We start from the raw sequence: 15565 nt of genomic DNA, 5'->3' as shown, positions 1-15565 counted from the left end.
TAGCGCTGCATCGGCCTCAAAAGGTGCCGGCCCACCGGGCATCTGCCCTGAATGCCGGATGGCCAATCCAGCCCTGGTTACCTCCGTTTCATTCTCAGCTTGTCGAGTTTTCGCACCCTCCTTAACGTGCACGTCCGCAGGTTCAGTCAGAGGTCCTGAAGAAGTGGAAGCGTTGGAAGCTGGGCCGAAACATCGAGGAGGAATATCGCCACACGTACAGCAACACGCCCAACACCAAGACGGCCAGCCTGCTCAACCACGTCTCCCAGCGGCTGCCCCAGGTCGCCGACGGTTCCGCCAAGCCGCCGACGCCCGTCTGCAGCCCCGAGGAGTGGCACGTCCTGGTGGCCAACGGCAAGGTGGCGGACCAGCACGAGGGCACGCTCACTAACTGCACCCTTGTGGAGGACATGGGCCTTCTGGACAAGGCCAAAAGCGAGCACGCCGAGAGCCGCCACTGACTTGAAGCTCTCTTAATCCTGCACTGAGCGGCTACGCCGAGCGCTGCGGAGTGGCCTGAGGTGGTCTGTGACGGCGTATCTCAAGGCAGACGAGCCACGTCAAATAATACGACAACAACTGAAACCTCACACAGCAACTCTATTGAAAGAAAAAAAAGAGACTTCATTGGAGCATCTGCTTTTGTTTGTGTGCGTGTTGCAGTAGCTGAGGCAAAACTGGACACACACAAAACAATCGATTGCAGGGCGGCACTTAATCAAGCGCAGACCTCCGCCAAGGCCCCGAATCGAAGATTCCTTCAAATACAGCCTTGCCATTCCAAAAAATGTTAATATGGGGGATACAATTTACAGTCAGTGCTATGCTTTTACTGTATCATCTGACCAGGGTATAAGTCTTATTTAAGGCCACTTTGATCAAATTTAAGACGATCTATCCTTCAGTAAACGTGAACACAAGGAGTGTTTTTTTAAATTCTACCTAATTCTGGTTGAGCTATACTTAAAAAAAAAGATAAATATTGACTCATTAGCTCGACAATTGGACAGCAATGAGCTGCTTTGAAGTATTTTAAACAATGTTATAAGGATAAGTGAAGAAAAATATTTTTATAAGGATGATTAAGGTTTTTTTTTTTTTAAGGAGCCACAGACACTCGAACGATATGGAGGACCAAAACTGCCGAAATAAAAAATAAATACATGAATAAATAAATAAAGAAAGAAAGAAATAAAAGTGAAAATAAAAATGGGTATAAAAAATATATTTCAAAAATTAAATACAAAAAATAAATATAAATGGAAATAAAAACAACAAAATATACACTACTCACAAAATGTTAGGGATATTTGGCTTTCAGGTGAAATTCATGAAAAAAGTCAAAAGTTGATTGACACTACAGTGGTATCATGTCATGAAAGTAGGACATTTAAGTGGAAGGATGCAGTGGTCATTTCCTCATTTCAGGCAATTCATTTAAAGAAACGTTAACAACAATGGTGGGTACACCACAATAAAAAAAAATGTACGTCTCAATAACTCGTCATGTGCCCTTGAACAACAATTACAGCTCGACAACGACGTCTCATGCTGTTCGCAAGTCGACTCGGTGTCTGCCGAGGCACGGCATCCCACCTGTCGTTGAGGTTCTGGGGTGCAGTTTCCAGCCTTTGCATGGCGACTCAGCTGATCCCACAGGTTTTCAATAGGATTCAGGTCTGGAGAAAGTGCAGGCCATTCCATTTGAGCTACACCAGTCTACGACAGCCGTTCCCTAAAGATGCCACTTCAAAGAGCTGGAGCGTTGTCGTTTGTGAATTTTGCCGTTAAGCTACTCATTTGAGAACAGCAACTTGTGCAAAAAGTACTGAAACATTTAACGGTTGGACATGTGCGTTCAAAAGCTTAGAGAAGGTCACATTAAGTTCACCTGTAAAGGTTTAAATGCATTTCAGGTTCGTCCTGAAATTTCACCTGAAAGCCAAATATCCCTAACCTTTTGTGAGTTGTGTATATCCATAAATAAATAAAAGCGCAAATAAAAACCATATTTATTTTTACTTTTATGTATTTATATAAATATATATATATATATATATATATATATATATATATATATATATATATATATATATATATATATATATATATATATCAGCAATTTTAAATCACCTAGGAATGTAAAAAACTCAAAAATAGCTGTTATAAAGTAGTAATAGCCACCTAGCATTGCGATGTGACGCAATCATGAAACTGGCTTGAAATGGCTTTCATGAGGCAAGGATCATTAAGACTAAAAATGTTTTTTTAAGGATCCGTGAACTCTAATGCTAAAAATGTAAACCGCATGAGAACGTAAAATCCTCAATAAAATCTGTAAAAATTTCGACATCAAATGTGTTATGCAACCAGGAAATTAACATAACTTGACCTTTTGGAGGGAAAAATATTATTTTTAAGGATCCACTTTTTAAGGACACTTCGTCTAATGCTAGATGCAGTATGTAAAACCTCCCAAGAACAAAATTAGAAATGCTAACATGTAGCCACCTAAGGTTGTGATGTTAAATACGTGACACAACCAGAAAATTGGCTTTACATAAAATATTGTTTCAGAGTTGTCTTAACCGCGTAGGCTCGCTTTTTCTTTTCTTTTCTTTTAGGGTAAACACTGGAAAGTTGCATTTATAAGAATCTATGGATGCCCTGTCTAACACCAGAAATGTTCAACTACCCAAAAACGTAAAACGAAAGAATTAGGAATGCTAACATTTAGCCACCTAGCATTGTAACATTGAATGTGCGACGGTACCAGGAAATGTGCTTGCCGTTTTGGAGTTGGATCAGTCTCTCTTTAATACAACTTGTTTAAGATGTTTTTTTCCCCACCAAATTCCCAAATTGTTGGTCTCCATGAATGGCACAGGTGCTGATTGGGAGCGGGCCTAAGTTAAGGTGACAGGTGCAATGTTATCTTTCAGATTGGTACATTCTTCATTCAGAAATGAAGTGAATCCACACCAGGACATTTTTGTGCAATCCTGCGACCCTTGGCGGAGGTTTTAAATATTGTTTGCTGATTTTGGTCTGTTGACATCCAGCGAGTGCGCCGTGTTCATGGGAAAGTGACAGCTGTTCTGGCCAGGTCATTCTTGGTTTACATGTAGAACCGTCCCCCCTTCCCCCCGAAAGAGGTCAAGGGAGGCTATGGGATAAATTATAAATAACACATAATTGCTTGTGCAGCCTTCAAAGTGCTTCTGTCGCTAAATCCGGCTCCTGTTCTTGCACACGGTGCGGACAAAAGTATTAGGAGAGCTGGCTACTGCATCTACAGATAGTGAAAGAGGTCAAACATCTGTAATGTTTGCATTGATCACCATTCAAATTCAACTTAAAGCGCTTTTCATACACAAGGTAATTTAGTGTGCTTTGCATGATTTAACTCATTCACTGCCATTGACGACTGTAAACGGCAAAAATTCATTTGAACTATTTCTATTAGTTTAATATTTTTTTCACTTTTGTTAAGAGTGTGAGTGTACAATAAAAAAATATATTGTACATTTAAAACAGATATACAATTAATCGTGAGTTAACTAGTGAAGTCTTGCGATGAATTACAATTAAAAATTATAATCGCCTGACGAGTTGATTATTACAAATTTGGGGCGTCAAATTTTATATCTGTTCTAAATGCACAATAAAAAAAACTAGGTTTTCATACTAAAAGAACATTTTTAAATTCATAGAAATAGTTAAAATGATTTTTGACGTTTATAACCGTTAATGGCAGTGAATGAGTTAAAAACCATACCTCAAATAGTCGCCGGGTGTGTTGTGCATTTAAGACAAGTAAGTGCCTCCCTAAAATGAAAAAAAAAACACCCTGCTCCAAATAGTCACCCTGTGAGGCAAAAAAAATAATGCCTTGCTCAAATAAACACCATGCAACAATTAGTCGTTTGGTGTGTTTTCCACTTAAAATAAATAAATGGCTCGCTCAACAGTGCCACAATTAATCACCGGTGTGTCATTCATTAAAGACAAATGAAAGCCTCCCTCAAATAGACATGTCCAATTAGTCCCCTGATTTATCTTCCATTTAAGATATACCTGTATACTATATATGCCTCCCTCAAATAAACGCCATGCCCCAATAAATTTTCTGGGTGTGTTATCTATATAAGATAAATAAATGCCTTCCTCAAGTAAATGCCAGTTCGTCGCTTGGTTCATCATCCATTTAATTGAGCTGCTTGGTGCATTCTCCACTTAAGACAAAAACCTCCCTCAAATAGACGAGGTACCTCCCTCAGAAACATCATCATCATCTATTTAAGACAAATAAATGCCTCTCAACTTACAACTGTAGTAATGCAAAAGCACTCTAGAAAAATGATGGATGGAATCCAGCCCAAATGTGGGCTTATTTATTGATAAAGACATGTCCCAATACTTTTGTCCAGGTCGCGTTATCATCCTATCCTCTCGTTGCCCTGGTTTGCGTGTTCAAATCAAGACTCCAAATGCACGTCACCAGCATGAATGCACCTGAACGCGGCGCGTGTGAAGAGTTGCTCTGTGTAAAGTTCAGGCTGTTGCACAAATTTTGCTGACGCCACGTGACTGGTCGCCGTCCGCGGGGCACCCGCTGCTAAAAGGGCGTTAAAGGACCAGCTCCCGTCACAAAAAGGGTTACTAAAACACAACATGCACGGATGGCCTCACTTTCTCCTCAGGGGCCGCGAACACTTTAGAACAAAAGCACGAGAAACAAACAAAAAATACTTTTTGGTACGTTTTCTTTTTGTGTGTGAGAGAGAGAGAGAGTGTGCGTGTGTCTTGTGTGTTAATTTATCATGCAGTGCATTCACTCACTTCATCTTGGTTCAAGGCAGAATTTGTGATATGTTAAGGTGTTGCAGGTGTACCTAATGAGGCATCCAGGGTGCCTGTGTGTGTGTGTGTGTGTATTATATACATGTTTCTACAGGCAGTTTTTGAGTGGCTTGCTGCTGTGTGTTCATGTGGACAAATTCAGTATTTACATTACAACGTGGCAGATATAAGGTCATTCATTCCCTGCTATTGGAATACGGTAACAGTACTGAGCCTATTCACACCGTGGTGCTGCTGCATGGAGGCACCGTGTTCCGTTTTGACCTGTTGTGCACTATGGAGTCATAAAGAATTAATATAGTATGTATATTGTCAGTAGGGTCATTGTGTCCTTTTATTGCAAATGGATAAATAAGCTGTGACCTGGTTGTTGTTCTTGTTGGGTCACTTTACCTTTTTTCTAAGTGCTATTTGAATGTATTCTCTAAAATGATCCATGTTTCTCTTCAACTAAATGTACAGTCTATTTGATGTGAGTGCTCAGGTGTGCGTGTGCGCGTGTATGCGTGTGTGTGCGTGTGAATATATTGTGTCCAAAATGGTGGAAGAAGAATAAAACGACAGTGTCAAACAAATTTTTTGAGTAATGACTTTTTTTGTTTCATGTAAAAACAAAGACGACGATGAATAGCTTGAATGTCATCTATAAATGTCCTGTTTTGAGTGTGAATGCCGAGATGGAATTCGGCTGCTGTTCAGTGCAGGCCACAGGTGCTGATATTCTCTGGTGGGTTACAGGGTCTCGACCAGCCCTAACTCTTGTAAAATCCTATTTACGTTGTGTATAGCCGAAAAACTAGTAGCGTAAAGGCCTGGATACACCAATCCCACGTCGGCCAAATGTGACCGACGCCTACCCTCTGTGGCGTCGGTCCAGACATCAGCACGCCGCGTAGAAAAATTGCGTAAAAACACATCGCGCTGACTATTACCTACCTTCAGCGCATGCGCAAGAAGTAATTCCCCTCCGTACCATCGACGGCGGTAGTCATTATCCATAAAGGCAACCGGCAACCTCTTTACGGGGGCGGGATATAAAAACGTAAACAACTCATACCGGTGTTGACAGCGGTGCCAGCTTAAACGCGGCGGCCAGCTGGTGAAGCGAAAACGGGCGCTGGAACAAGCTTCGTTCCCGAACGCTGCTACCTATCGTCGGTTCGCCCGCAAAGCTTCGGCCGTGCTGCCCCCTGCGTTTTGTACGCGGTGCCGACCTCCAGCTTCTGAAGGAGCTTCCTCGAGGCCGCCGGGCACAAGGGCCATGCACCCCCGCTGCTCCCACAAGGTTCGCGCTGTTAAATGCGCGGTTATTGACAAACAAAACCTTTATTTTGAGTGAGTTTTTCCTTTCCAACAACTTGGATTTCCTGTGCCTGACGGAGACCTGGACTGTCGCTGGTGAGTCCACCGCTATGATTGAATTACTACCGCCTGGCTGTGCTTATCGCTCCGAGGACGTCGGGCCGAGGTGGAGGAACAGCAACTATTTTTAAAAACAAAAACATATTTAAACGTAAACGATGTCTACTTACCACATCGTTCACAGCTTTGAAGCCACCTTCATTGAAGTCGGCCAAACTGTCACTGTGTCATTTACCGACCTCCAAAATACAATAAGGACTTTTTAAACGACTTTGCAAATCTTCTTGCCGAAATCCTGCTGAAATATAATCATATCCTCTTTATGGGAGACTTTAATATTCACGTGTGCTGTCCTGAAAAACCATCAAGTTGAGTTCAGTACTGTTTATCCGCGTTGTCACTTGCCCGTCTTGCCCCGTGCGCTGATTCGCTTGCTAACAGCCAATCACAGTGATCAAATGCCCCCTCCCCTCCCTTGTATTCCAACTCGATCAGACTTCACGACAGTCAAACACCAATCAGACGGCGCATGCCGTCGGCCTAACGCTGTCCGACTCCTGACGTCGGATTGGTGTATGTAGGCCTTCATAGAAAGCTGTTAGCTAGAAAGCAAAAAAACACAGTCATTCATAAACATTGATGGCTGATTTTGGTGTGCCAGGTAAATAATGGTTTAAAAAAACAAACAAGTTTTTTGTTTGTTTTGTTTTTGAGAGAGAGAGAGAGCTCAGTATTGTTCATTCGGTAATCTTACCGATTCGACATGTCATCATCATTGTTCTCTCTCTTTTTCTTTTCTTTTTTTTGTGCCTGAGTACGTGCGTATGCGTGCGTGAGTGTGTACTCATTAATTCACCTAAAACCTATTAAAAATCCCATACCAAAAAAGGAAGAGCCGGAACCAATATTTCTCTATTTATTTTGCTGACAAACGACAGAGCGGAGCTATAAACACGGAAATGTGACGCGCCTGATGGCGAGTCGGCCTGCTGATGGCCGTCCGTTGCTGAGGTAACAACAACACAACTTTAAATAACTTTAAAATGGCGTGATTACTGTGGGAAATTCATGAAAAAGAAGGTGCAACGGACAAGGCAGGGGCGCCGTAAAATCCAAACGACGTAGGTCGCGTACATCGTCATGGCACCAAATCACTATTTTTGTCTACATGAAACTCCTCAACTCACTTCAACCTAATTAACTCATTCACTGCCATTAAATCATAAAAAAAAAAGAATATTAAAAATTAGGGGCAACAGGCGATTACAATTTTTAATCGTAATTTATTGCATGACTTTACTAGTTAACTCAGGATTAATCACAAATTTTATATCTGTTCTAAATGTACAATAAAAACATTCTAGATTTTCATACTCTTGTTAAGTGGAGAAAAAAATGTTAAACTAATAGAAATAGTTTAAATGAATTTTTGACGTTTATAGCCGTCAATGACAGTGAATGAGTTAATTGGCACCTATATGCTGCCAAAGTACTACTTTTGTCTAAACAAAGCTGCTCAACTCATTTCAACGTATTTTCAGGGCATCAGGATACCAAAAGATGGCACCAAAGTACTACTTTTGCCTAAACGGAGCTACTCAACTCACTTAAAAATAGTGTGTGGGATGGCACCTGCGCACTACTTTTAACTCTAAACTCGCGTCATAGTTCATACAATGGCACCCAAGCAACTAACTTAGTCTAAAAGAAGCGCCTCAACTAAATTCAACATTGCTTCTTCCGAAATCGGTCACATTTGTGAATCTCTGGATTTTGAATTGCTGTAATCATTGATGTCATCTATCAGCTTTCTATTATTATTATGATTACAACTCCATGTAATGCACACTCACACACACATTCACACGCACGCACTCGCACGCACGCACACTGCGATCAAATAGAATCAAAGCAATGGCGCAGAGCACACAGGTGGAGCGGAAGCAGCGACATGACTAAACTCACTGGTCTGAGAAGTTCAAGCATCTCTCCGAGGAGGACGAACATCATTCTGGATCCTGGGAATTGGTGACCCCGGCCTGCCCTCATCAATACTGAAACATTCATATTTTATTCAAACCAGACAAGGCATTTGCCGTCAAAACTGTGTGTGAAGACTGTACAGTACACCAGGAGCAACATTGAGTCGTTGAGATGGAGAATGTTGGTCAAGGAATATGGAAAGAGGAGGTCAATATGTCATTTCTTCATTTGGTTACTAATTACATTGAGAACATTTTGGAATTCCCAAAATGTCCTGAATGAGCCGAGCAACATGTTGAAGTGATCAGTCAAGAAATGTGGAGTTAAATATATTACGTATCTGTTAAATTTGGTTATATTATTGTGAACATCTGGAAAATAGTCCCTTAACTTAACAGTGTAAATCTGAAAATAAGAAAGATGGGCAACGTGTTTATTTTTTTTATGTCTCATTTAGCATTTCTTTATGTGAGGTGTTGGCCATGTTCAGACCCAAATAGGCCCTCAGTAGACTTAATAAAGAGATAATTTTTCCATCTACGTCGCCAGTCAATATATATTTTTTTAATAAAAAAAAAAACTGAAGGCATAATTATACCTCCCAGTTGAACTCTAATGACAGACGTTAATGGAATATTTCAAGATTATTAAGTGTCTTAAAGTGTAACGCCCGCAAGCTGTTCAAAGAGGAGCACTTAACCGTCAGACGCTAATGTTGCTGATAACGTTGCTTTTCTTTGTTACCTCTTTTAAATGAATACACTAACTTTTTTTTATATTCTAAGCGTCACCCTCATCTTTTTTTATTCCAAGCGTCTACATAAATTGGAGCAAACGGGAATTCAAAAGAAAAAGAAAACCCTTGTTGTAGTCAAAATGTGTGAATTTAGTGATATTCACGACTTCCCGGGAACTGAAATGTAAATAAAGTGACTAGTGAAGGTACTGAAGACGCTAACGCGCCTAGAATAGCGTAGGAGTCCGCCAGGCGGTTTAAGAAGGTTAAGCGTCCCCATGGGGTGTTCAAGCTGCGTTGCTTCTGTCTGACTTTCAAAGTGTAGTCTTTGGCTGGAAGTGAGCAAACAATCATTGGAGGCTTAATAATGTCAGCAGACGCTTTTAAGGGGCCATTAGCTCCTTCATGTTGTCGGAATTGAACATGCAATGTGCGGCCTTATCGTCGCACGTAGACGAGGCAGCGCGTATTGAATTTTCACTTGAGGGATTCAAATGAGGCTGCGCAATCACAGTTCGGAGGTTCTGGGTTGGAATCTTGACTAAAAGTTTGCCTGAGTAACTGGGGGAAAAAAATTCCATTAAAAAGTTTTCTCTGGCTTACATTTGAAAGCATGCATGATGCATGTTAGGTTTGATGAGCCTCTAAATTGTCCTTATATGCGGATGTGGTCATAAATGGTTGTTTGTCTCTATGCGCCCTGTGATTGGCTGGCGACCATTAACAACAAATCATGTTAACTAGGGTGGGAATCTTTGAATGTCTCACGTTTCGATTCAATTCCGATTTTTGGGCCTGCGATTCGATTCAGAATTGATTTTCAATTAAGAATGATTCAAAATGATTTGATGGACAATGATTGTTGCTTCAATCTATAGATGTGCAAGGAATTGTAATGATCTACTCCAGTCTGACTCGCTAATGCTAATTAGCGCGCTACTTGCGGCACTTTTATCACTCAAAAGAATGGCTCCACACTGCAAAAAAAAAAAACTTTTATTGAAATAACTTGATCGTAACTTTTTCCTTCTACTCCCTAATGTGGCTACAACTTAACAGTGTATCAGACCGCGTGGAACCACACTGCCCCTAAGTGGCCAAATTGGGTACAACATGAACAGCGCTCCTAATAAAGGCACACACAGACAAAGGCAAAACAGTATAAAATAATTTTAATAAAATCGATTTTGGGACATTTAAAATCGATTCTGAATCGGACTAAATGAGAATCGATTTTTTGGCACACCCCTAATGTTTACTATACTACAATATTGAGTTTACACTTAAAGTGCTCTATGTTGAGCGGAGTTAAGTTAATGAAGGTTTTATGACCATGGTGACAGTTTGGGGTTTTATTTTTTGCATAAATGGAAGAGTACTTCAACTAAAAAGTGCCAGATGGGCTCATTTCAGAGCATTTGGATGAAAATGACATGAAAGTGGCTGCTTATCAAGACTGATATAAAAACATGTTTATGCAGGTGTTGGAAATGAGTTTAAAATGAAGTCTTTAAAATAAAACATCATGTTCTGCGCCCCGAGGACAAACACACGCACACAGAGAAACATAAACATTTTTGGGGTCTTCACATTAAGAAACAATTGCTGTCATTTCCTGCCTGTGACTGCTTTTGCGCCTGGCGGGCAAATTGAGTTGATTTCAAGACAAACAAGCGGTGGCAAATAATACAACAGCTGCGGTTGCGGTTGGTGGCGTCAAGTTCATCAGGGTGACACTCGGCCTATTACTAAGCGGAAGACGGCGGTTAGCGGGATGTGGTTCGGCGCGAGGCTAGGGATCATTATGCCAGAAACATTTTGTGACCGATGTGACCCACAATATTTTCTATATTTCTTTAATAAACAACTAGGTAGGAAACAGGAGTCACCTTTTTAGTGTATGTCTTGTAAGGAAAGAGAGAAATTATATAGAGAAGCAATGAAGTATACAAGAATTACTGACTCAGACTTAAAACTGAAAATAATCTGCTTCGTAATAAACAATAGTTTTTATTTAGGCCAAGCAGGAAGAGGAGAAATTGCATAAAGCAAACACGGGAATGCGCTGTGGAGGGACTGACACAAAAGCATTTTATACAAAAACGCTGCGCCGCCTCATGGTCACAAACATACAGTTGCTTCAAAAAGGCAGTGCAACAAATAACCTCAGGCAGTGAGCCACATGCTGCTTCACCAGAAACAGTAATAAACAACCGGGAAACACCTAAAGTCATCTATTGAAGTTTCCTTCTTGCAAAAAAGAGCAGCAATTGCACAGAGCAGATGTACGGAAAGCAACAGACAGCACTGAAATTATATTGGCAGTGAGCCACATGCTGCTTCACCTATCTGATTGCATATGGACGGCTACATTACTGTTAAAAAACAAACAAACAGGAAACTAGGAAACACCTAAGTCATTTTTCATTTTTAATGAAAAAAAAAAGTCGAAGTTGCATAGAGCAGATGCACAGAACGTAACAGGCACACCCGTCGCCATGGGCGGGCCATAGGGGTCCGTGCCTGCCCACCAAGATGATTGTGCAGCCCAATTTGAGGCATGGTTCTCTAAAATGGTAGACATTTTTCATTATTATTATTATTATTATTATTAGCAGACAGCGTTTAAACAGGTGGCCCGTTCAAAGCGATATGACAACGCATCCGCCATATTGGATGTGGCAATTCTATTCGGCATTAAATTGGCAAATAATTAGTAGGATTGAGTTAGAATGGGATAATATAATCAAAGGTAATGGTTCCTTCTTAATCCAATGAGTTGTGGCTTGATGATACGTCATCTCCAAGGAGAAACTGAATGAGCCATCTTTACAAATAGCTTCACTTTTCCTCATCCAATATGGCTGCGGCGTCAACGTACTACGACGGCGTTGCCGTCCACTGTATGTGTATGTACTATAAATGCTGTCTATGATAAAACTGTCAGCGGGCGCCATTTAATAGATAGATGCGCGGCAGTGCTACGTGAATTTATCCAAATATATGGGGCAAGTTAATGCTGTCTGTAGGGTATTCATAATAATTGGGCTCACCCATGCATTTCCCGTGTCCCCCTTAAGCATGGGCTCTGGTGATGGGTCTAGTAACAGGGTGTGCAGAAATAACCTTGGCCATTGAACCACATACTGCTTCACCAAAACATAATTATCCAATCCCATTAGGCTCCCGCCATTGGACCTCGTATGAACGTCGCCAGAGGATGTCGGAGGGACGCTTCATCAATTAGCGTTCTTCCTCCCATTGAGTGTGATTAATGGCACACACCATTAATCTGCGGCAGTCACGAGGACATTTGCAAATACAGACAATCATTCCCAATGTTCTTCTTTCAGCGTCTACTCTGAATGATAATAACATCATGCTGACACAACCACATTCATTCATATTCTGTTCATTTAAACATCTATTCTGCTTCCATAATATATTTAAAACATGTTCAAATGCAACCACATTAAAATACAATTGTATTAATATCGTATGCATCTCAAAATGATCATGTTGGCTTTTATTTTAAGCTACTAAACCTATTGTATTAAATACTGTATGTGTAATTTCACAATTCAAATGGAATTGAAATAATTATTAGATAGCTACATATTTAAATGTCTTATATTTAAAAATAGGTATGTACAATTTTGTAATTTTAGGTTTAGGTTCAAAGCTGCTGAACGCAGAATAATCCATTTCGAATAGCTACTGCCACCTGTGGCCGAAAAATGAAACTGCACACACCCTTCTTCACGTACACAATGAGCACATGAGCTCGCATCCGCAGACATAGGGCGGGAAATTCGAACCCGAATCCAGTCTGAAAACGATTGGCCAGAGGCTTGCAGGAGTGCCCATTGTGAACAACAGCTATGGTGTTAATCTACTAACTAGAAAATGTTTCAGCCATAAATGGTCAAATAAAAAGGCTATTGTAAAGATATTTTTGGGCAAATTGTTACAAAGAGCAACTGATAAAAGCAACATTTGACTAAAAGTGTCTCAATTTTATTTTTATGTTAAATCTAAAGTACACATTCATAGCAATCCTTAATTTCTTTCTTTTATTTCTTTTATTTTAATTGAATAATTTTTTGTCAAAAAATTGAGCCGGATAAAGCTAATATTTCACAAATTTTACAAATATTCATTAATTATTGATGAATTGATGTATATTAATGAATTAATTCATCATTTTAAACACATTTCAAATTATGAAATAACTATATAACATTTAAATGTGCGTAAAGAATTCATTTTTAAAGGAGCCTTGTGGAGTGTGTCACTTTACTGCCACCCTCTGGCCTAAAGCATAACTGCGATCTCTGTGTCAAGCTCGTGCATGGTGAGCGTGACAGTACGAGCGCTGGAATCAACTCTTCATTTTTCAGTTTTCTTGGAGTCTGAGCTGAAGTTTGGGCTGTGCTTGTTTTTTTGTTTTTTTTCCATTTTCATCCCAATGTTGTCATACGGTAACACTGGGGACAAGCATGACGACACCCTCCACCACGAAACTGTGGCATGTTCGCCCAGAACACTCGACACTGAAGGGAATATACAAGTTAATAGCCAGGTGCTGTCGGAGTAGAAAGTTCAGGGATATTTGTACTCATCTGAGCATTGGTGGGGCATGCATGGTTCAGATGTAGAATAAGCTTTAGAATGACCTTTTTGAACTGCACAAGGCACCTTACAAACTAAACTGCTAAACATATTTTACTAAACAGTCTTTTTGTAAATGTATGAATTCATTTAAAAATAGTAATCTCCAATTTTAATATTTAATTATCTGATAAAAGTATTTTAAATATTTTTATATAATATATATTTTATAAAACCATATACATTTACTTCAATTGTCATATAATAAATGTCCAATCTATTCACACTGTAAACAAGAAAAAGCTGGTAGACCTATTATTTGAGGTTGTGCAGCTAAAGAAGTCAAATATTAGATATGCACGTCTACGCCAGTCTTCCATTGGATGTCATGTGCACATGTACCTAATGTTGTGTCCTGTAGGATTATTGGAGTTGGAATTTTAGCTTATCTTCAGTTTGCACACAGACATGAACGTTGCGAAATACAGCTTATTGGGGGGGGTCCCCTATTGATTTCAAGTTGATGCTAATTGCAGTGTCAGCGATATTATCTCATTCCTGCACCTTGATGCAATCTTCTCAAAAGGTCAACACCAAGCAAACAGGCTGACAAGAAAAGCTTTTAAGGTTAGTCATGTACTCAATAGTGCAAAGTAGCCAAGAACAACTACTTAGTTACAGTACACCTCAGTACTGTAACTAAGTAGTTGTTCAGGTATCCGTTAACTCAGTGCAGTATTTACTGTACAATCTGTTCTTTATTCATTTTACTTGAGGAAAAGAGTCAAATCAGTTATACTTTTTCTTTTTTTTTTACTTTTATGTACTGTACCTCTAAAGCTCCTCTAATATGTAGCTCTGCTGCCATCTATTGGTCAAACGTGACAATGCACAATGATGGGAACAGCCTTATTGACATGCAACCAAAGCAAAAAAAAAAAGAAAAAAGTAAATCTAATAGCTCCCCTCATTTCATCTTTACAGTTGATGTACCTAATAGTTTTCTTAATGCGTATATATGGTAACTAGTCAAAATATATTTAAGTCAATATGTTAATAACTCAGTTAAAATCTATCAATTTTTTAAGCTGAACATTTCACAAAATATATACTCAAATTGTATTTAAGGATTTAAAACATCTAACAATTATATGCCTAAATTGTGTTTTTAAAAATATATTTTTTATACATTGAAACTCCAATTACATTATTATTTTCTAAGCTATTTTTAATATAAACTGTAAATATTAAAATTTAGTTATTTTGAATCAAAATGAAATAGGGGAAAAAAATAAGATATTCATTAACCTTGCCAGCAAGATGAATTCTCGCGGTATATGTGAGTTCACAAACTCCGGAGAATATATCTTGTACTGCTCCTGCCGATACGTTTGCAGCCGACCAATCAAGCGTTGTTTAGGCAGGACGAAACCAATAAGCGCCGATAGCGGGGGGAAACAAACAAACCTAACTGCCGAATGGGTGCTGCAATTATGTTCTCGCAGAATTATTAATTTTCTTATAGAATTTGAACAGCAAGAGGCATTTCGTGCATTTTTTTCTGGTTAAGATGTCCGAGCCCCCTCCAAGACAACATTTTTCATCCGTTGCCTTGATTTGGTCAAAACAAAAGTGCAAAAATGCTGCATCGTCCAATCAGCTCAAAGTATTGTACAGCAAGTCCCGCCTTTCCCGAAACGGTCTGCTTAGACAAGTACCAGATTGATAATGCAAAGAACTCCCTCGAGTGAATCACAATTATCAATCTGGCTGGCTGGCGAGGTCAGATATTCATTGCATTGCTACGAATGAATCAAACTATTAGAAACCTTTCCCAAAGTTATGTGGCACAGTTGAACACTTTAGACAAAAAGCTGGATAATAATCAATTAATGCCCGTTTCTTTTCACTTCTTGAATTTTGTCATTGAGCAGGAAGGAGCACATACATAACTGTGACCAATTGCTGTGTGCAACAGCATTTAGTGTATATAAAACGTGGGGAAAAGGG

The 15565-nt window shown here is 39.6% G+C and overlaps 1 protein-coding gene across 1 annotated transcript in view; it reads left to right on the top strand.

Moving 5' to 3' along the window:
* The window catches only part of gcgra (glucagon receptor a), a 43668-nt gene extending 41587 nt beyond the window's left edge, over positions 1-2081 (top strand). The window contains exon 14 of the mRNA XM_086088995.1: positions 141-2081. Coding sequence (XP_085945121.1) covers positions 141-461 — 321 coding nt within the window. The 3' untranslated portion in view covers positions 462-2081. The remainder of the gene's footprint in view (positions 1-140) is intronic.
* Positions 2082-15565: the final 13484 nt, after the last annotated feature.

Source organism: Leptonotus elevatus, chromosome 1 (genome assembly GCF_054856555.1).
Source record: "Leptonotus elevatus isolate MCC_2025b chromosome 1, RoL_Lele_1.0, whole genome shotgun sequence".
Classification (NCBI taxonomy): domain Eukaryota; kingdom Metazoa; phylum Chordata; class Actinopteri; order Syngnathiformes; family Syngnathidae; genus Leptonotus; species Leptonotus elevatus.
Note: the sequence above shows the minus strand (reverse complement) of the source record. Positions and strands in the feature narration are given on the sequence as shown.